This window comes from Cebidichthys violaceus, unplaced genomic scaffold (assembly GCF_023349555.1).
Source record: "Cebidichthys violaceus isolate CVI_PGR_0920_01 unplaced genomic scaffold, fCebVio1.0.p SCAF_20, whole genome shotgun sequence".
NCBI classification, from domain to species: domain Eukaryota; kingdom Metazoa; phylum Chordata; class Actinopteri; order Perciformes; family Stichaeidae; genus Cebidichthys; species Cebidichthys violaceus.
Window position 1 is genome coordinate 11222678 of NW_027176373.1, and position 22801 is coordinate 11245478.

At 39.5% G+C, this 22801-nt stretch overlaps 1 protein-coding gene across 2 annotated transcripts; it reads right to left on the reverse strand.

The window, feature by feature from the left end:
• Nucleotides 1–463: 463 nt before the first annotated feature.
• Nucleotides 464–21789, reverse strand: LOC137876617 (transcriptional regulator ATRX-like). Of its 2 annotated transcripts, none has more exons than XM_068716356.1 (35): nt 21615–21789; nt 20458–20564; nt 20294–20349; nt 19043–19071; nt 18631–18752; nt 18379–18495; nt 17990–18099; nt 16990–17057; nt 15091–16898; nt 14678–14747; nt 9376–9521; nt 9017–9193; nt 8829–8937; nt 8455–8545; nt 8139–8324; nt 7809–7953; nt 7472–7581; nt 7135–7278; nt 6856–7033; nt 6605–6742; nt 5668–5843; nt 5449–5566; nt 4952–5070; nt 4773–4840; nt 4294–4391; nt 4063–4219; nt 3856–3947; nt 3656–3761; nt 3348–3525; nt 2698–2889; nt 2456–2599; nt 2269–2334; nt 2075–2170; nt 1046–1171; nt 464–958 (listed from the first exon to the last, which is right to left on the reverse strand). In XM_068716356.1, exons 1-35 carry the CDS (start codon nt 21632–21634, stop codon nt 878–880), a joined length of 5748 nt encoding a protein of 1915 aa, XP_068572457.1. In that variant the 5' UTR covers nt 21635–21789; the 3' UTR covers nt 464–877. The 2 variants fall into 2 exon arrangements, with proteins under 2 accessions (XP_068572457.1, XP_068572456.1); XM_068716355.1 differs by having other exon boundaries at nt 465–958; nt 1046–1174.
• Between the last annotated feature and the right edge of the window lie 1012 nt (nt 21790–22801).

A 22801-nucleotide genomic window follows, 5' to 3' on the forward strand; every position in this document is an offset into this window, starting at 1 on the left:
GTGTACAGTTTTGAACGCACTGCTGTCGGGTGAAGTGGAGCTTGAGGGGAACCTTAAAGGGTTTACATCACTGCAGCTGGCTCGTTGCATTAATTAACAAATAAACTTACAGGCACGGAGCTTCCTCTCAGGGCCACAGCTCAGTGGCTGAACAGCTGCTCTGCTTCTACTAGCAGTCATTTATGTCATGAAGTGAATGTAGCCGGCAAGCTGCACACAGTCACAACATTTAAGCTACATATGCACAAAATATGAATTTAGTTTTAGAGGAAGATATTCTTAAAAAGGTAATTGTTTTCCTGACAAAAAGTTTCAAATTCATTGTCCCGCAGGACTCCTTCACAACTGAAAGGACTTTTTTGTAAAAGTTCATAAAACCGTGAACAGATATTATCACTTCTACTATATCAAAAATATCTCTGCTCACTCTGTTACAGTCTGTTGCTGGTTGACAAACATGGACAAAATAACCAATTTTCTGTTATTTTGTTATTTTATTATATAATTGGTAACAAATGTAAAAAGTTAAACTTTTGAATAGAAAAAAACAGGTCAGGGTTACATTATTGTAAGGCATATACAGAAAACCTACTGTGTTTAAAGTTTTTGGTACAAAGCAGCTAACTCCCAAGTTTTTGCAAACTCTTTATAAAAAGACAACTTATTCCTGTGTTAGTTAAAGTGCTCAAAGTGTTACAAAACAAAACAGTCAGTGTACCTGAACATTGCTATTGAAATTATATGACTTAAAATCCTAAGGCTTGGAAATGATTTTATAACATCTGATAATGTGTTGCTGGTCCTTGTTTTAATCGATTCTCTCTGGAACCATAGAGTAAAAACGTACATTCGACTCTCTGGTCGAGTGTTTTCTTGTTCAACTCGGTCCGGGCTGGATTACAATGGTCTGCATCGCTTTCCTTCGACTGTTCAGGATGGCGTGAATGGTGTGCGTGAGCTGTGGAGGGATTTGGTTGAAACATGAGAATGGCTATTTGTACATATTACATGTACAAACATTCACGTGTAAAAAAAAATGACTTACAGTTTGCTGGTGTGCAAGAACCGCTCGATAAACGGCCTGTTTATGTTCCTGCTCCTTCTCATCAACCACTTTACAAGTCTGAGCTTTGGCCAAAGCCGCAGCCTCAGGCAGCTCAGGATTCTGTTGCTGCTGCAACATAAATAAAGTGGTTGGATAGGATGAACATTGGTATCCCCCAAGGGACATTTTATGTTGGGCAACAATGTTACACGTTGTACACGTAGCAAAAGACGTATATAAATACACAGGCATAAAATACAGAAAGAAATCCTAAAACCATAATGCTTAAAAATACACACACACACACACACAATAAAGAATATTCTGACTTTGACTGTAACATAAAGTCACCAATTTGTTAATATGTATTTATATATTGATACAAAAATTACACATTTCCATATTAGGGTTGCTCCAAAAAATTATTTTCATTATTGATTAACCCAATAAAAACAATTCTGTGAACTGATTCACCTATAAAATAGTGAATTACAATCACAAAAAGGCCAAGAATATGTCAATTGTAGCGAGTGATGACAATTGAAAAGCTGGAACTAGGAAATATAATATTTCTTCTTAAAAAATTATTAATAAATGATTTAAATAGTTGCAACTATTTTCTGACTAGTGAGTTGATTAACCGTGGGAGGTGTTCAAATATATTGTGTGAGCAGTTCAAAGAAGCTGGTAATCTGCTTTCTCTGAAACTAAGGAAAGAATCTTTCTTTAAATTAGAAGTTTGAAGATTCTTTTAATAAAAGGATTTCTTCCACACCTGAGTGCAAAATAAATAAATATACTCCTGCGGCCTACACCAAGCTATAAATCAATGATAATCAACTCCTGAAAATAATAATAATAAATGTGTGATTAAGAACATAATATATATTTGAAAAACATATTCTAGGTTTCAGACATGATCTTAATTTCCTTTTGTAAGTTATCTTCATTACTGCTAAAAAAAATATATATTTTATTTGAAATCTTCCATTCACCACATTAGCATAAAGCCTGAACATGAAGACTCACCACTTTTAACATGTAGTCCTCGATGGTGTGAGAAACCATCTTCTGCACTGACAGATAGGCCATTGATGCATCTGCTTTGCTCTTTCTCAGTAAGTCCTGCAAAACATTTTTTATGTAATCCATTGTATAAAAACACAAACATCACCAGCAGCAGTTCTAAGATTTGTTTTTTAGAAAATGACATGTATGTATACCACTAGCTCGTCATTGGTCTTCGTATCCAAGGGGTTCTGGTTCAAGCTGACTGGAGGGTTGGAAGACTGAAACACACATATGGACATACAGTCAGCACACAGAGGTGTGATGTAAAACACTTTAAAGTCTAGACTAGACAGAGCCCTGCTCATTATCCTTCATGCATTGCAGTGAACAGCTCTTTACCATGGCCTCGTACTCGGCCCAGGCGTCTTTGCGTTCTGCCTCACTGAGCTCCTCCTCTTGTTTATGGTCCAACAGAGATCCATGCTCATGGAAAGACACTATCTGGTCTTTACACGTTTGTAATAGCTGTGCCAGGATCTTATCCTGAGAAACAGACACACAAAAAGTCATTCAATACTGCCAATTCCAGACAGCTGCTAAAATATTCACATGGCCTCAAACAACCTGAAAATAAAAGTCACCTTTGGAAAAACAGAGGTGGTTCTTTTGCTTTTCTTAGAGGTGGGGTCGTCCAGCAGGTCTGGCTCAAATGTGTAAAGTTCGGTCAGTTCAAAAAAGGTGAAGTGCCTCTTAATCTGCTGCTGATCCACCACTCGATTGGACAAAGACTGCTTGGTCACCTGGCGATCATAGATCTTCTCCTCCATGGTGCCCTGGAGAGGAAAATGATCGCAGTAATAAACTGAAAGGTTTATGGGTCCAGAAAAAAATACAATCCAATGGCAATTAGATTATTTTTACTGCCCTCAAAAGAACTATCCAGTGTTTCTAAAGAAAAACAGCAAAGATTGAGTGAAAGACAGAACAAAACTAACATTCATTTATGTAGCAGAACTGAAAGTGTTTCCCATTCTATCAATTGTTTTAAGAATCCTAAAGTTTTTCTGACTTAAGGTCAGAAAAGGTCAACATTATAGTGCAGCTCAAGAAGCTTTGCATTTTGTCCCCCAAAACACATAACGCAACCATAGAATTCTGCTCAACTGGTAATTTATGGTAAATGTAGCTGTATTCATGGGAAAACTTGTTAAAACTTAAATAAATAAACAACTATTCCTGGCACTGTGCAGCCAGCGCACCACAAATTGGAAATGAAGAACGGTGAGCTCACCTGAGCCAAGAAGCGGTAAACGAACACCTGCTTCAGTTGACCGAAGCGGTACACTCTGTATATGCTCTGTATGTCGTATGAGGGATTCCATGAGGCATCAAAGATGATGACCCTGTTGGCCGCAACGAGGTTGATGCCAAGTGAGCCGGCTTTCGTTGAGATGAGAAATAATCGGCCACTAAAATAGAGAACAATCAAAATACAATCAGAAGACAAACTTTGTCAGGACAATTTGAAATAGTCTGCCCGGGTCTTATTTCAGTCTAATCAACATAGAAAGACTGAAATAAAAGTCAGATGATCTGTACCGAAAATTGGAGACGTTGTTGAACTGATCTGCCCATTTCTTCCTTAACATAGCACCGGTGGAGCCATCGAGACGATAGTAATCAACGTTTTTAATCCAGCTGCCCTCTGTCAGAATAAAGCACAACAATCAGAAGTGAAGCACCATCAAGGAGGAGATTTCCTCGATGAATTAATATCTTATTTGCCATAAACAGAATACCTTTGAATGACGATGGGTCTCGGGCATTGTGAGAAGCCTTGAGGAAATCCTCAATCAGGTTTAATGAGATCAAAGACTGACTAAACACAAGCCTAAAAATGCAAAAACACATTGATTTGGTTAGATGTGAGGACGAGCCAGTGTCTTGACAGACCGCTTAAAGTCTTTCTGAGTTTGGATTTGCTTTAGATTAGAAAATAAACATACACTTTATCGTCCACTTCTTCAGCCATTCTGAGGATCTGAAACAAGAGCACCATCTTCCCCGAGTGCTCCATGATTTTGGCGTCCTCTTCAGAGACCAGATTCTTGAACCAGTCCCCATCCAGACCCTGAGATCTCAAGCTCATGGTTGCTTTCTCTCCTACACAGAAAAAAATATTTTAGTGTGCAAACCTTCAGGGTTGGACTATTAGTGAGGAATGGGAGTTTTAATACCATCCACTGCTGCGGCGCCTGTGGACACACCAACAATAACCGCTGCACTGCCGTCGTTGTTGTTATTCCCTTCTTTTGCTTCGTTCGCTCTCAGTCCACTACATCGGGCAAAGAAAGGGAATAAAGAGTTTATAAATAAAATATATGTCATAAAATAAGGTTGAGAACTGCAGTTTAAGTGAATCAGAGTTGATTCAGAAAGTACTTCTTATTTTGTTTCACAGTTTGTTGTACCAGAGTTGACGTATTGTCTGGCACCAATCTACACAACATGTTATTTGAAAAGGTTTTGCGTATTTATAATTACAGGAATACATAATTCAACTGACTGAACATCGCTTTCAAAGGCACATAAAAGATCACAAAGTCTAGCTATTTTTATAAACCACTAGATGTGCAGAAGATTTAATGAGAAACAAATGAGGTGATGATGATTTGTGAAAGCAGAGTCTAGATCATCATGTAGTAGAAAGTGTTACCTCTCAGCCGCAGTGGTTTCTTCATTTCTCCTCAGAGCTGTCTCTTTCATTTTGTTCTTTTCCCATTTCTGTTATAAAAATCCAGTTAAGTGTTGATTCAAATATTAAACGCTTAACATCGACTAATAATAAATCAATGAGTGTTCTATCGTGTTGGGTTTTTTGGGGGTTTTTTTTACCTCGATGTGGTTGAGCTGAAGGCACCAGGGATGAGTCCAAATTCGGCTGAGCACCTGAAAGTCCTTGAACAGGTTTGCTCCGGTTCTCACCTTAGCTGCGTTAATCGTGGAGCCCATACCTGGAGAAACACAAACATGTCTATACTTCAGATGGTCCAACATCTGTGAAACCCAGAATTTATATGAAATTTCTTCACTTTTTAGGGAACACCATTGCTGACGTTTACTTCCTTTTTGTTATCAGTTGATGATTATCATATCTCAGCCTTTGATATTTTAGTGAGTTGAGTTGAACTGAGTTGGATAAGTTATGAGTAAACTTTCACTCTTCTGCCATACTTGGTTCTACCACTATATTAATTTTAAAGTTAAAGTTGCCGGCTCATCCGACTCCATGTTGAGAGCCATGTGGAGGCAATACATTGAGCACCGTAAGGCTACACTAGAGCTATGGATACATCTACATTCCTTAGAGTGAAAAATGTGAAGACTCTTACCGGTGACGTGGTCGAGGTAGTAGCGGTACAACTTGTACTGATGTGGGGAGAGCCTCACTGCCAGCACATACTCGTGTTTGGGAGGCAGAAACTGAGTCAACTCTGAGTAATCTCTTCTCTAGGAACAAACAAATGGACACAGTGTTGTGAGAGCTGAAAATATAAAAGCAAACTGTACGTATACATATTCAGTGTGCTTACGGGCAGTATTGTTTTTACCTGCACACATCCAACCAACATTGCATGAAGTACATGTGCTCGGTTCTTCATGATTCGGACGTCTTTAGACGTGGAGTCAGCACATTGGCCATTCTGTATGGGGTTGATAAAGCGGTTTCGGAACTCGCCCAGCGAGCCCAGTAGATTCCTCTTGATGAAATTGACCATGCAATGGTCTGTGGGAGCAAAATAAGATGCATCAATATTAGGGTGGGAATCTTTTGATAGCTCATGATTTGATTTTGATTCTTGGGGTCATGGTTCAATAATCAATTCTTGATTCAGTTCATAGGGAAGCTAATTTCAGGATCTACTCAAATCAGCTGTGCGTTAATAAAAGACTTGTGGAAAATGATGGCATGAAAGCAAATTAAAGTGTGTATAAGATTATAAAGTTTCTGTATTTAAAAAAGTCATATCAACTGATTGCAATAATCTAAACACACAAAGGTAAACCGAAGACAAAATGTAACATTTATTCATATTATTATTATTTAAGCTGGCATGAATAAACACTTTTTAATATTATTTAATATAGTATGTATTATTATTTATATATATTTATATTTAATTGTACACAGAATAACACTGTAAAACTGGTATTTTTCAACACAGTACACATTCATACTTGGCACAACTTTGACTTGGTGTCTAGGTTTACTGTCCATCAGTAGCAATGTTTCCTTTGTCAAAAAAAAAAAAGTTCAGAGTAGTGAATCAATTCATAATCGTATCGTATTAGAATCTCAATTCCTACATGAATAAATGTTTTCCCCAACCCCTCATCAATAAGAAGAGTTTGAGTCAAAAGAGTCTGTAACTTGCAGTTTTAGGATATCAATGACATCTGATTTTGTGTTTTGAGATATATATAAATATTCTACATCCTTTCAAACAAAGGGTGATCTCATGGTATATTGAATATATGCAGACATACACTCATTCAGGTTGTTTTGTAGCGGTGTGCCAGTTAGCACCACTCTCCGCTGGGTTTTGATGGCATTCATAACTTTGGAGATATTGCTTCTTTCGTTGCGCAGGATGTGTCCCTCGTCACAAACCACAAAGTCTGGACCTGAAGGAAAAAACAGAACACAGGAGAGAAAACAGATCAAAACAGTTTCAATGAGCAAAGCAATGACACACAAAACATGTTAATAATATCATGCCACGACACCGTTACTGTACCTGGATTCACCAGTATGCTCTTTAACTCTTTCTTGCCCTCCTCATCCGTGATTTTCTGGCCGAGTGACAGATTGCGGTACATCTCATACCCCATTATCATAACACCTCCGTCTCTGTGCCACCTCTGCAGAGCCCTGATCCGTTCTGGTTGATGCTTTATTGTGGCCAGTTCTGTGACCTGAAACATATTTGTTGCGTCTGAACATTAACCACCAAGTGGGAGGTATAAAGCATCTGATGCACCAAAATCACGTATAGCCAATTTGTGATTTTGCATACTTTTACTTGATCCTGTTGCATGTCGCTTTGCCACTTCTTGAACTCGCTGACCCAGTTGAGGATAGTGTTGAGCGGACATACGACCAACGCCGTTCTGAACTTTAGGTTCTCTGACAGCAGCACTGTGTGGAGGAAAGTTACCACCTATAAAATAACACAGATATGAATATATGAAGCATAGTCAACTGACCGCAGTCATTAAAGCATAGCTTAAGGTGGGTGATGAACATACTGCAAGCACTAAAATAATGAATTTCAGGGTGCCCTTTGGGACTAGCTTAATTTGTTTTGCATAAATGAAAGCAAATGAGAATATTAAAAGTGGATATGTCTTCACCTGCAGAGTCTTTCCCAGGCCCATGCAGTGTGCCAATATACAGCCTGTTCCAGGAGAAGAGTTGGCCTTCTTCACAGACTCACAACAACTGTCCCAAATAAACTGGACACCTGATAGAGCAAAAACAGAACATGGCCAGTTACGTTTCATCTGAACACAAAAATTGAACTTAACTCTGAAAATATGCAGATAATAGATAGCAGTACTAATCAACATTAATGGCTAAATTTCACACCCATTACAGACGAACCAGTGTGCCAAAATGTTGCCATTCAAAATCAAGCAGACCAGTTCAGTTTTTTGGGATTGATCAGTATGATTGAAAAGACAAACTAACCGTCCACCTGGTGAGGCTTCAGTCTCGTCACCAGGTTCCTGTGCACCTGAACAAGAGGCTTTTTGGTCCCCTCATCCTGATCCAGGATCAGCTTGGTGGTGATGGGGCCCACCACTTGAGACGGATCATCCCTTATAACAATAATCTGGAAAACAAATGTGAGCATTTTGTTTGTTTGGTCCTCCCCTTAGAAAACCCCAATCATGGTTGTTTATCAACAGGGATATAGGATCTAATGCTGCAACAATGCTTTAAATGACTGTAAATAGCTATCGGTCATGGACACGGTGAGGTTCAATGGTCTGTTGGACCTGCTGTGTGTTGCAGTACCTCTCTCATGTCGTCCATCTGTTGTTCCCTGCTTGCCAGACGTTTGCATCTCTCCTGCTCCTCTCTGAGGGCTTCCTGGGTCTCAGCACGGAGATTCTCGTCTTCAATGATTCTGCGGATCTTTTTGCGTCCTTTAGGGGTGCCTTTGCTGTCGCTGTTCTCCTCATCTGCGTCCTCTTCCTCGCTCTGCTCAAACGCAGTTAAGAACCACCAAGCCATATGACCATTAGACATCAGAGTAGCAGTATCAGAGGTGAACAGCTACAGATAAAATAATAATATTACTAAGCCATTTGGTTATGATATCAGACAGTACCTTTTCGCTGTTGGAGTCAGACAACCAGATGCAGGGCACTCGTTTCTTCTGCTCGTAACAACGGGGGGCCTTCTTCACTTTATCGGATACTCTGGAGATAAAATGAGAGAATAAGAAACAAAAATAAACTAAGTACATATTACAGATACTGAAGTGTGTGTGTGCCAGTGAGGCAGACAATACTTTGGTCTTACAACAATATGAAGTTGAATAGTCAGCTAAAAAATGTAGTCCAAAGAAAGTCCGTCAGTCTAACATCAGCAGACTTTAGACAGATATTGCTGCATAAAGACATCACTGAGTCAGTCTGCTGACTGTCACCCTACTTTACTTGAGCTATTGTTACTGGTTATTATATCAATGATGGCATGTACCTTTTGTGTCCCTTTCCACCAGCCTCATCCTCTGACTGACTCAGCTCCTCGCTCATCCCGAGATCCTCCAGCTCCGATTCGTTTCTGTCCCCATCACTTTCACTATCAGCTTGACAGATATCGAAGTCAGACATTAAAGCAAAGTAGGTCAAAGACAGTTCAGTTTCTAATTTTAGACGTGTCCTTACAGCTCAGGTGTTTGCTGCGGGCTCTTTGCTTGCTCTTCGGCTTTTCTACTGCACTCTCTGCCACAGCCTCGTCACTTGGTGTTCCCTCATCTAAGGTTAGTTTGAGGCGGAGAAGGTGGTGCCTGGAGTTGGGCCCATTAGACACGGAGTCAGACGAGTCTGAAGTCAATTCTTCCCCTGCAGCAGAGATATATTGTATCATTTAAAATGTTCACAACTAGCCACAATTTTGGTTAAAAAATAGAAATGTAAAATAGATCAATAGAAATAAAAAAGGAAAAATACCCGTGCTTATTTTTTAAAATGCACAAGTGGAAAGCTAGATATGTGCTACTTCAAAAAAAAGAAAAATTGCTTACCATTTTCATCCGTTTCATTATCTTCATTTCCTCGTTTTTCCTTCTCATCCTCCGATTCATCCTCCTGCGTCTCCTCATCTGAAGAGATATCGTCGCCCGAGGAGTAGTTGGCTTTGATTTGGGCCAAGAGCATTTTCTTAGCGATTCTTTCAAAAGTGGAAAAGAAGGAAAAGGTACCTGAAGTTCATTTCATGATCAGAAACATCGTCTGCAGCTGGATATTGTTACACTTCTGGGCAAAATCACAATCAAATGTTATTAGAGTTGGACTTAAAATAAGTGTTTTCTTGTCAATAGTGTCAATAGTCCTGTTAATTTCCAGCTGTTAATTTATTATAAATCCAATCATATCTTCAGTAATTCACATTGTGTCAATAATAGTCTTGGAGTGATGTGTCAATTTAAAGCTCTGTTAGTCAAGTCACAGACCAATTAAAGTGAACTGGCACAACATTGGAAGACATACATTTAAAATAATGCCAGGGGGGAAAAAAGAAAAATGATACAGAGACATTTTATAGAGTAAGAATTTATTACAACAAGTATTCTTCACAGAAAAAAACAGAAAGTCATACGTTTTTATTCTCCTTTGGGGCAAGGGGAGGGGTAGTTTTATTTCCTACAATGTGTTTTCGCTTGCTCGAGTCTGTAACAGACACTACTCAATTTTTTTTTTCCCCATGTGAAAAATAAAAGTTGCATTGATTTATTGTTCATCCTGACGTGACTCTCGCAGTTAAAAGAGCTTCAGGCCTTTTTGAACACAAACCGAGAGCTGACTGGAAGGCAACCTGCTGCTCTGGTGCAACCATCCAATTATTGTTGTAATAAAGACAGTGAAAAACATGTGAGACACAAACACTGAATTACTAACAAAGTCTTTACATAAATATTTACTCAGAATGAAACTAATTACAACGGCTCTTAACCCTTTTACTCCGGTGGAGAATAAAGGTTTTAAGAATGAGGAAATGATGCACATAATCTGATACAGTTCATGTTTTCTAAATTTAAAAAGCTTATGGTTTCAATACCATATTGTGTTTTGAACACTCATTAGTACATTCAATGAGTTACCCTCTTAAACTCCTTCTACATCTACCTGCGTTCAACACGCATTTCCCAACATGGAGCTGACTTGTAGTTACATATGATAGCCGAGAGTCAAACAGCTTACATGCGTCTGGCTGGAGTTCCTCTGGTCAACCTGCATTACACGCACAGGTCTGATCTCAAAGTGTGGTTGTCAATGCAGGTCACTGGAGAGAGGACAACTGCCATTTTCACAGATGTTTAATCCAATGTCTTGTGAGAGTTTACAGTAAAAGACGTATATTGCAGTACAGCAATGCCAGACGACAGCAGCAGTAACAGGCCAGAGCCCTGGATCTCATTAGACATGCCTCAACTGGGAAATAGGACGAAACAGAACGACACTGTAGAAAATGAACATACAGCCACACATGATTTTTGGCATTATCGGCCATTGGTAATCGCATGCTGTGTGGATTTCAATGGAATAACACAGTACTTTTTATGTTTTAGCCCACCAGCTATGAACAAGGTAAACTTTACATTTCTGCTGACCATTTTTTTTTTTTTCCCTAACGATAAAGTTGTGCTATCACTTCAGCTGAAAACAGACTTTTGAAGAAAAAAAAAAGAAAAAAACGGGCCAATAGGAGTCTACAATATCCCAGATTTAAGCGATTGTTGCCTAACAGCACGGCAGTCACTGCTGTGCTGTCAGAAAATCCGACCTGGAAAAAACATGAGAAACAAACATGGATGTCATTAAAAAGGCACAATGTGAATTTGGTCGCTTTTTGCATAATAGTTGTTTCACAACCCACTCTCAATCCTCAGATATACAACGTTCCCATTGACATTTGAAAGCACTGACCCAGAATTTATTTATTTATTTTATTTTTTTTAAACACAAATTGTTTTTATCTACATTACTGGAGAAAAACGCAACAGCTGATCAGCGAGTTTGAATACGGTAAAAAAATGCATTATTTAGTTTTAAAGGCTACTGTATGCTTTAGAAAAATGGTCAGCAGTAATGTATATTCTGTGTATAGAAAGTGGGGTAAAACGTACAAAAACACTGGTGCGGGTTTTGATGAACGGTTCAATAAATGCGAGAGGAAAGATTAACAGCAGCTCCACCATCACAGCCCAAATATTTAGAATTGGATTTATATCAACTGGCCATTAAATATAATATATGAAATCAGGGTGTCATGGCAATAACTTTTACTCGAGACCCTCGACAGACAATGAAGCTAGTGATACACTGAAGGTGTCGGATGCATAATCTGAGATTTTTCAGTGGTAAGACTGAGCACTTAAAGCATCCGATGAGTGTCATCACGAGGACTGTACATGATTTCGATTAACCAAGACATTGCCTTACTTACTGGGCACATATCACATGCACAACTGAGGCTTTCCCAGTGGCAAAAAAGTTGTTCATGACTTTTTGACACTAGTGGCCACAAAATAAAAAAATAAATACAAAAAAAGTAATTTCTGAATGCATATGACAAATCTTTTTCATTGTTTTTACGACTGCATCTTTTGTAACGGTATGCATGTGGAAGAGCCTCTCCTGGACAGAGTACGTCACATGACTTTCTATTTTGACGCCAAAACCTCCACACAAACCCTGTGCTGTTGTTATTGGCCTTGAGCAGCAATAACAAAATTTCAACCAGAAATCTCAAATATCTCAAAACCTTAGCAGATAAAACAGAGACCGTGTGCATGGCTAGATACTACTTGACGTAAAGCAGCGGAAAAATATTTGTTTGTAACTTGAGAGAGCCAACTCTTGAAGAGAATCTCTGTGAAAGCAGCTATGTCAGAGAAATAAAACGTCACTGTCTCTGACATCTACGAGTAGAAAACACTGAAAAATCTCCAGCCCTCTTATCACCACTATAGCATATTTCACATATGCAAAAGTGCACGTTCCCAAGCTTCCCTAGCAGTTCACGTTCCCTAGCAGCACTTTTACCAGGTGTTTCTGCATTTTAAATATTCTAACCCTAAAAGATACAGATGTAACCTACGGTCAGTGCTGCATAAGTATGTAACGGCAGTAGTAGCAGCAATGTGATACCAATAAATACCACTGAAAGCTGAACAGCAACTCCACACATCACAGCCTAAATATTTAGAATGGGACTGATATGATCTGGTCATTGAGATAATTTGGGGAAACAGTACCTGGTTCTCATGTTAATAACTTTTACTTGAGACCTTTGACGGTCAATGAAGCCAGTAATACACCGGATGTGTCAGATGCATGCTCTGGTAAATTTAATGGTAAAAATGAGCACTCAAGACCTTCAGTGAGTGTCAGTCTGCCATAAAGCCTGCTCTGAACTACATTAGGGGGGATTGTGGGAGTGCCAGCAGCCCAGAAGGACTCGTATTTGTAGTTTCTGGAACCGCAGGAAAAAAAACTATTTCTCGACTCCAGAGCTGGTAGCTTGCATATGAAATAGTTGAAAAAGAAGAGACTACATACCAAGAGTATTCATCATGGTAACCATGTGTAAATACCAGAGCTTTGCAGTTGATGCCCTAAATAAACTACTGCAAAGCACCATTTAACAATCAAATAAGGAATGTCTATCAAAATGCACTTCAAACCGTTTCAACTGCAACTGGTTGACGTTGGTGTCTATTCAATTTGCATATTAGAAAACTTGGTATCAGTGGAGAGAAAATATAACAAATGTTGACGGTGTTTGGGTGAGGCTTTGGGTGTTTATTACCAGAAACATTTTCTGTGCTTACAAATGTTCCAATTCTGTGTGGCAGTTGGACAATGAAGCCCGATAACAAATCCTGAGATCCACAGATGTTCATGATAACTTCATTATAGTCTTTTTCAAAACAAAGTAATAAATCACACTCTGACATAATGTATCAACACTGGCATCAAATGCAAACCAAATCATGAAAAGGTAGCCGTGACTAAAGCTCAAGTCATGTGTGGTAATATAATTACTTAATATATTGGGTGGCCGTGGCTAAGTAGAGAGCAGGGCTGTCTTTCAATCAGAGGGTCAGAGGTTCGATCCCCGGCTCCTGCTCCACTAGTCTCATGTCAATGTGTCCTTGAGCAAGACACCTAACCCCAAAAATTGCTCCCGTAGCTGTGCCTACGGTATATAGATAGATACTGAATTTTAAGTCGCTTTGGATAAAAGCGTCTGCTAAGCGTCTACATTACAGCGACTGTAATAATGTAATGTACTTATATAGAATAATATATTCTATGTCCAAAATTAAAAAAGGAAGGAAATGTGACTTATGTGCGTAAAAGAACTCAAAGGCTGAATAACATAAAGCTAAGTTGCATTTACAGAGCCAGGTACATTGTATCAGATATGTTAAACAATACTTTTGCCATCTTATTATAATTAAAGCATAACATCAAAAAGATGGTTTTCAAGGTGAAGCATAAAAGTTGTATACATGCTTAAAAGTTTTGGTTGTTTGAAAAAAAAAAAATACTTGTAATTTTGTTCTTGAAATGTAAATGATGGCAGAGAATCTGACAGGCATGTCTCAATCTTTGTACTTCACCTGTAAATAACAATTAAGGTAACAGTGCTGCTCACTGGAGGACAACAGTTCTTTGTGCATTCTATAATAAGTCATAAGAGGAAGTTCGAAACTGTTCAAATATTGTCACTGAAAACAGGTGGAGCAGTAAAGCTAAATAAGTTTCATTCATTGTTCAAAAGTTTGCTCGGACCTCTTTACAGGCAAAGTGGGTCAACTGCACGGTTTCCCTTCTGTTTCAGATTATCATGTCAAGTATAAGTATAGTCAAGTATAATATATAATATTAATAATAAAATCTTTAAGTAAAATGCATCTCTATCATCGACATGTATACTGGATTGCACACTAAATAAAACATAGACAAGCATTCTATGTGTGTTCTGTATTAAGAAAAATTAAAAGCAATACCATTTAGGTTCAAAAAACAAAACATAGACAAGCAGAGTATGCTGCTTGTCATTCAAAAGCCTGTTCTCTGAAGATTCAGTCTCAGTGTATCATAATTTGGGCCATCTGCTTAACAGAGTACCTCTACGATGTGTATTTGATGGCTGGGCCTCTGCTGCAGCTACGCTTTGGTCTTGATTGACTAGACCGCAAATGAGTCAGAAACACACGAGTGCTGCTAGATTTTTGGGGTTTGGGGTTCAAAGTTGCCTTTTTTTTACATCTAGGGTGTTTTACCAACTCTACATCCGGGCTTTTTGAACCATACCTATTTTCTGGATCATCATCATCATCATCATCTTCTGCTGCCCACGAGGGCCCAGACTGCTCCTCATCTCCTGCAAAAATAAAGAAATGAGAACAATTAATTACTCTGTTGTTTGAGCAGTGATAACACCTATGATCAAAGAACGGGTGAACAGAGAGAGAGAGAGAGAGAGAGAGAGAGAGAGAGAGAGAGAGAGAGAGAGAGAGAGAGAGAGAGAGAGAGAGAGAGAGAGAGAGAGAGTGTGTGTGTGTGTGTTACAAGTATTATTAAAGATTCTGATACAATCACACATATCTGCTTATAGGTTTTAGCCATTTAGCTTTCCACAAGGAAACCTACAGCAATCTTCTTATAATATCTTTTGACAAGATATACTGTAGATCTAGATATATAATAATAAATATAAGACTCACCCGATGATTGGTGGAATGCTCCGCCCCCCATTAAGGCCACATCTTCAGTGATTGGCTTCATCTTCTGATCACTTCCTTCACTCCCAGAGTCGTCGTCTTCTTCGTCGTCGTCATCATCATCATTGTCGTCGTCGCTTGACGAGGATGGCGACTCCATTTCTTTCCGGTGAGATTTAGCCTTTGACTTCCCAGCCTGCATCCTTCCCTGCACTCTAGCCCCGCCTTCTTCTTCTCGTTTAACGAGGTGAGACTTCCCCATTGGCCTCAGCGTATTCAAGTGTTGTACTTTCTTCTGTGAATCTTGATCATCACTCGAGGAATCTGTCCCACTTCCCCTTCGTGATTTGACCCTTCTGTTACACGAGTCAGACTCAGGGGAGCGCTCCAACATTTTGCGTTTGCGGCGCATCTTCTCCGGTGACATCGGGGTGTTCTTAGTGAGCCAAAAGAGACATTTCTTGGTCACCTTAGTCGATGTTTCTCCGCCGTTCTCGTCACTCGGAGCTTCATCAGAGCTTTGCGTGACAGCTGCTCGCTCGAGCAGAGCGGCAGGAACTTCATCCGAGTCGGAGTCGTCTCTTGCTCTGTTCACACTTTGTTCTTCGGTGTTTTTGGCTGGTGCTGAGCTGGAGGTTTCCTCGGGGTCGGAGTCACTGTCGCTGTCTACTGTTGAACGAGACTTCTTGGCCTTGACGTCACTCGGTCGACGCAAAGGTGTCGTCTTCACGCGAGGAGAGCGTCTGTTGCCCTGTTCCTCTTCCGGGTGTAGAGATGCATTAGAGTTGTCAGTACTCATCTTGCTTTCAGCTTTGGCACCTACAACACCCGTCTCTTCAGCGTCCGAGACTTCCTTTCCCTCCGACTTCTTATCGTTTGTGTGGACGTCCTTCTCCAAGGCATCAGAGGATGGCCCCTGCTCCATTGGTACAGGTGTAAGTTTCACTACTAGTTTCTTAGTCATGTTGACCCCACTCTCAGAAGGCTTCAGGCCAATCTTTTGTGCCCTCTGTCTAGCTACATGTGGATCGGAATCCATGTTTTTCCCAGGGCCGGTGTGTGCAGTTCTCCCATCCGGGAAGCCTTTGGAGTCAGAATCATAACCTTCCAAATGTTCCGCTGCTAACTTCTGCAAGTCACTCAAGCACTCTTTATCGGGGATGTGCGGCACTGTGTCTGCATCGATTACAGGTTGTGCATCAAAGTCATCATTAAAGAACTTTTCCCAACAGCTCAAGACATCTAAGTCACTGAATTCTTCCTTCAGGCTATCCTCAAGTGCCGCGAGGGATTTTCGCAAGCCTTTCACTACTGACAAGAAAGAGTTCAGGTACAGATTGCGAACAGCAGGGGCCTGTTTGTTTGTTGTCACAGTATGAATGAAGTTGACAAATGTCCGGTTTAAGATGTTCGTTGAGTCCACTAAATGTTTGGCCTTTTTGGTAACATCCTTGGAAATGTGCAGTGTGTTATAGTTGAACACCACGTTACCGTCCATTCCGGTGTGATCCCATTTATCCAAAGGGATGTTTTGTGGCAGGTGTGGCAACATGGTGTAAAGTTCAGACTTCTCCGGCTCCACGCGGTTCTTCCTGCGCTGCTGATACCACAGATGCTCCATGTTCTCCAGCACATTGTCACAGGCCACCACCAGGTCAAACAGGGTCTCCGGGCTACACACATAGCAGTACCATTTGCTCTCCAAGATGCCAGACAGCTCCTTCCGTCCCAAATTTCTTAGAATGCACTTCTTGCAGAAGGCGTTACTGCAGAAGTCACAACAGATCAGGTTGCCTCCTTCAGCACACCATCTGCATGAGAAAAAAAGAACGATAATAAGAACACTTGTACAATGTAAAATGTTTATACTTCAGTTAAAATACTTAATAGAACAAATCCTACCTGCATTGCTCATCCATTCCATCTCCATCCTTACTGATGTCATCACTTGAGTAATACTTGTAGCAAGACTGACAAAAATAAAACGTTAAATGGAAGAGTTGCAGAGAGCATAGACAAAAGTATTTAAGAAACATTACAATTTTTGTAATTAACAAAACAAATGTAAACCAAATTCTATAAGAAATATAAATAGGTTAGACCAGGCACGGGGAATACAGCACATGATGCAAGAGATGAGAAGTATCGACTGGGAGAGACACCAGTACTTTTGGATGCCAGGCTCCAAGTTTGCTGAACTGGTGCGTCACATTGCCCCTCATATTGAGCAAAAAATAAATAAACAGAGCTCCTGCTTTTTCGCCTTCTCGGATTTTCACAGCACAATATAATGGCAAGTTGCAGATTGAGATATAGCATACAGTATATGTGTCACGGATTATTCCTGAGGTTAGCCAAGCTGGAGTTTCTTGCCTTGCCTTCCCAAACACAGCGGGCGGACATAGCACGAGATTTCTGGATGATTTGGAACTTTCCATTGTTGGTGGGCGCCAGCGAAGGAAAACGAGTGCAATTCAAAGCACCTCCAAAGTCCGGCAGCAAATACTTCAACTACAAACGGACCCACTCTGTTGTTCTCATGGGCGCCTATGGTCGTAAAAAGTGATTGTGGCATATTCAGAGACAGTGGTTTCAGTTCGAGGCTCATTGATGGAACACAGCCAATACCACCAGCAACCATTTACAGTCTAGGTTCAGACTATGGAGCCTCCGTCAGGCCAGAGCAGAATTTAAAGAACAACAATTTTGCAATGTAAAATGTAACAGTCCACCATGACAGGACAGAAACAAGACGCCAATGAAATGCAAGTGATAGTTTAGCCGAGTAATGGACATACCTGTTAAAGAGTGCCGCGAAACTAAAAGCACTCAGTGCCGTCAGTTTTGCAGCACTGTGGAGACGCTGTGGAGACTTTACAGACGTATAAATAAGCAGACTCACCTTGCAAATGAGTACTTTCAGGACTGGATGTCGAAAGAAGGAATCTTTCTGGAAATGGTTAACTTGTCGGCCACATGCAGTGCAACTGACAATTTCCATGTGTTCAACTCCTGTGAAAGGACACCACAGTCATCAGTGAAAAAATGGCTATAACAACGTCAAAGTCTGAGTATCCATTGATCTCTCTCTCTCTCTCTCTCACACATCAAGATAATGACCAAGCCAGATTTTGAATTTTCAAAATGGAGTGGTTTTTCAGTCTGTGTCTTTTGTCCACAAGCAATCAATGGATGGGTAACCACAACAAGTGTCTCCTTTTTGTTTCAGTAATCATTGGTCATAATCAGTGATGTGCAATGTTAGGACAATATCAACCAGTAGTGACGGACCTCCACGTCTTCTGGAAAACTCTTTTCGCAGCACGCCTGATTTCCGGCTGCGAAACTCAGGACCCCTAAAGTCATCTCTTCCATTATCAACAGGTTCAGGCCTCACCAGTACAGTGCCTGTGTAAACAAAACACATCGCCAAAGATATTCCATCATTACCAAATATGTAATTATTATGATTATTTGCACTGCAGAAAAGTTATGAGGCAAATTAAATAAGGAAGCTATAATGGGGAAAAGGTCAAGACCTACCTTTTGGTAATCTAGTGATGTCAAGGGGACCGTTTGCATTAACTGGTAAATCCACATCCTCACTCGCATTTGAGTCCCCGGATTCATCCAGTCCAGAGTGCTTTATGACGATAGATGGTTTTCTGATACATCAGTGAAACAGAAAACATGTAGCGTCAAGCAACAGTCCCCTCAGGTCTGCAGTGTACTTTGAAAGTGAAGTGAGTCAGGGGGCTACCGATGTTTTTTTTTAAGCAACAACTCACTTGGTTCCAGCACAAGTGCCGTGCCTCCTAATTGCAATACATTGCATTTACTTTAGTTCAACATGCAGTATTTTCAGCAATGAGCTGCATTAAATATTTGGGCATTAAATCTAGGCTGTTTCATACCATATCTATGCGGGCAGGTTAAATATGAAATACGGACTCACCTCCTTGAGTATTTGGTATCCACTCCTACCTACAAAGAAAGACATTTCATTAGTTTAGTTTTCACTGCTAGTAATCAATGTCAATGGTGAAGTTTATAATATCTAAGAAATGTCCCAAAGGAGGATGTTCACTCAGCAGCTAGTACTTGGTTTATGATAACAATTTCATTCTAGGAGACTATGAATGTCGTAAATAAAGCAGTAAGATACAACAATCTCAATTTTCTAGAATACTGATTAATAGGAAGTACAGATAACTGTGTACTCCAGGGAGTTAGATCACAACTATTCATTATGTAGAAGGGAGAAACCATGGGAGATTAATAAAACTGTCACTACAAGTTTAATTAACACAATAGTGACAGGGAGATTGTGAAGTAAACAGTTGTATTTTTAAGCAATGGGTTGCAACTTTAAAAGAAAATGTTGGATTACATTCCTGTCATCTAAAACAAAAAGATATGGCTAAAATGTGAGCATAGTCAAAGGTAATGTAGTTTAGCGGCTAGAAGCTCAGAAATGCTGTCTCCACAACATCACTGCCAGATTGTCTGTAGTAATATCCTACATATTTGTGTATTCAGGTAAATATTATGAACCTCAAAATACAGTCTTATTGTCTATTGATGGCGGCGCACAGAGTTACGGAGAGCTGGGGATGAGCAGGAGTGCGGGTGAGAAGGCAGCTGTCAGGAAGTTCATTAGTTTCTACTGGCCAGAGTCGTGGGTGGTTTCCACAATTTACACACCAAAGACCACATTTTGCAACTTCCAAGTGTTAATTTTGAACCCTGGTCATGAGCTGTACGTCTTCACATGGTTACTAATGTGGTAATAGACTTTAACTCTGGTCTTTATTGTTGTATAATGGCGGCAACTGAAATAAGTGTTATTTTCTTGTTTGTGAGTTAACTGTAATTTAATTAATAAACATTATTATTATTATTATCATCCACTTTTCTAATGCAAGTTTAGCATGGGGGCTTTAAGTATCTTATGAATAAAACTTGTTAGATGTATTTTAAGATTTAGTCTTGCTTTAATGGTTATTTCAAAGTACTGGTACTAAAAAACAAACATGACATAATGAAAAATAAAAAAAACACCTTTATATTCATGAAGCAATGTGTACATTTCTGAATGTGACCATATTTTGTGTGGATCCATTTAAAGGTTACTGACACAATGGTGTCACCACCTATATACAGAACGTATACTGTTTAAGACAAAACACCAAGAATGTTCAGTTACCACTGTTGCAGCACGACTTGTTAAGTTCCCCACAGAACAGCTCCTGTTTGTCCGACCTGTAATAACATGTTAAAATTGTTTATAAAGCATGAAAAAATGCAGATTATATAAATATGATGATTTTCAATTACGCATGATTAGAGTAAAAGAAAAGAAAACTGTACCATCTGCATCCCCTGAGGTCGGTGCTCCATTGCTGTCCTCAACAGGAGAATGAGCCAAGTACTCGTGCAGCTTGTTGACCAATACATTCAGCTTGCTTGTAGTGGTGCTACAGTCAAGAAAAAAAACAACAACATGGTTTTGGTTAACTTGTAGGTTAGAAGTGGCTAGCTGATTAATCAAAAAGTCTGATTAATACTTTGTTAGTATTAGTAATATGAAGTGAACTTGGTGGAATCAACCGTTTATTGTACAAGATACTATTTAACGTCAACTTAAATCTCATCAAACATCTACATATCCACTTGTATAGTCCAATACATACATTAGTAGTGGAACATGTAAAGAGACTATCATGTTTCATTAGTATTACGTTTGAGCTTTCCAGAAAAAGTGATGAATGACACAAGCAATGCAGCGTTTGACCGACACTGCAGGACACAAGATAAAGTCTAAAGCTCTCAGTACTCCAGGTTATTGTGCAATTGTGTTGATGTAATACAGTATGTGTTGCAGCGAAACATCACAACTCTTATTGAAAACGTGGGTAGAGGGAGTTGTGGTACGTTTGAGGCCAATTTACTCGATGTAAACTTTTGAGATAATAACAGATTCCATCTGATCTTCTGGGCCCTCAAAACACCCACCTACATGACGCAATTAAAATTCAACAGCACCAAACTGCAGCCCAAAAAATGGCCTAAAAGTTAGACATTATAACCTTCACGCATATTTATTACATGACATGTTATATTAGACTGCACTCATTTTACTTCGGTGTACCTAGCTGGCAACTGGGTGCATAAAGTTATCACGCACTACGTTAGGTTACGTTCAACTCACCCCAAGTAACCCTAGAAATAACGTTTAATGTAGCCGTAGCTACGAAAAAAATAGCTCACTAGCATTAACGTGAACGTTATCTCTCAAACGTTAAAAAAAACACCTTTTTCTAAATCACCTGACCGTAACGACTTCACGTGTTGTATTAGAGGTTATCAGCTAGGTTAACTAATTTAGAATTATTATTATTATTATGTATGGTATCATTGCAGATAGCTGTTAGTTGCTACAGCTAGCTAGCTGCTATGCTAGCTCGCAGTTCTACACTCGGAGTAACGTTCGTTTAGATAACCGCGTTTCCGTTCGCAGTGTTTACCTCAGCATCGCTGCAGACATATGGCGAAGCAAGTGAACAACCGAAGTCGCTCAAATAATTATACTTTCATGACACCGATATAATCTAGTAAAAACGTGGCGCTTGATCTGCGGTCACAATCCCACCAGCAGCAAAAGCAAAACTATAAAGAGGCAGAATAATGATAACCAGTGAATGGTCCCTTTTTCTTCTTTTAGTTCTTTTTTTAATGCGCGTGACCTACAATGACAACATATTGCTCATCACTGCCGCCTGCTGGCCCGGATGTTACACGTTACATTTATTTTCTGTTTCTTTCACGAAAACACCTGCTTTTATAGGATCCCTTGCAGTTTTAATTAGGCTTAGTGTTACTGTACTTTCACTAAATGTATCCTAAAAACTATCATTGTTTCTCTCCTCCTCACAAAAAGGTAAACAACACCTGTATGTCAGTTAACTTTGCCTGGGTAAAAAAATGGATCACGTGCATGCTTCAAATACATTTTGAAGTATGTACGCGGCGTGATCCAGTTTTTTTTATTCCCAGGTAAAGGCTTTGATGACGTTATGATTGTTTGTGTAACCAAATTAAAGCTGACGTATGAAGAGTCAACATGCCTGTTGGAGAATGTTGTCCTCCTGTTGCCCATATTTGTTTCAAATTCAAGTCCTCAGTCAAGATACCTTTGATGATATAAAAAAAATTGTCTTCAATTATTTTAAATACATTAGGGTAATTACAGAGGCCTACATACAAAAATCGGCCATACTTGTCAATTCAATTAAACAGGGAAGTCACAAACCTTTCACATTAAGGGATATCTGTTTATAGTGCACCTGCACTCACTTGCTGCTACACTATAAATCTTTTTTAAAAAGGACTTGCCGTCAAAATAAAACTTAGGCTTGTGGATAATGAACTCAAAAGGTCATGTTTGACATGAGGTACACCAAGTTAAATTGCACATTTTGGGTGAAGTTCAAATTACAGGGGGCCATAGGGACAGAAATACATTTGACCCTTATTGCAATTGCTGCAATTCTAAATAATCACCAGTAGAGGTCAACAAACGGTAACAATTGTTGTGTTTGTTTTTTACCAGCTTTTCATAACATGCTGAAAGTGCCCTCAGAAACGACAAGGCACATTTTGTCCAAAAAAAGAGCAGATTATATGTAGATATATCAAAGTAATTTGATTTTAG

Coding starts and splice junctions, on each gene's coding strand:
- LOC137876617 (XM_068716355.1), bottom strand. CDS start 21,634: ATGTCTGCAGCGATGCTGAG. Junction 7,954..8,138: donor AGATGGACGACATGAGAGAG/GTACTGCAACAC, acceptor TTTGTTTTCCAG/ATTATTGTTATAAGGGATGA. Junction 5,071..5,448: donor CTACCTCGACCACGTCACCG/GTAAGAGTCTTC, acceptor GTGTTTCTCCAG/GTATGGGCTCCACGATTAAC.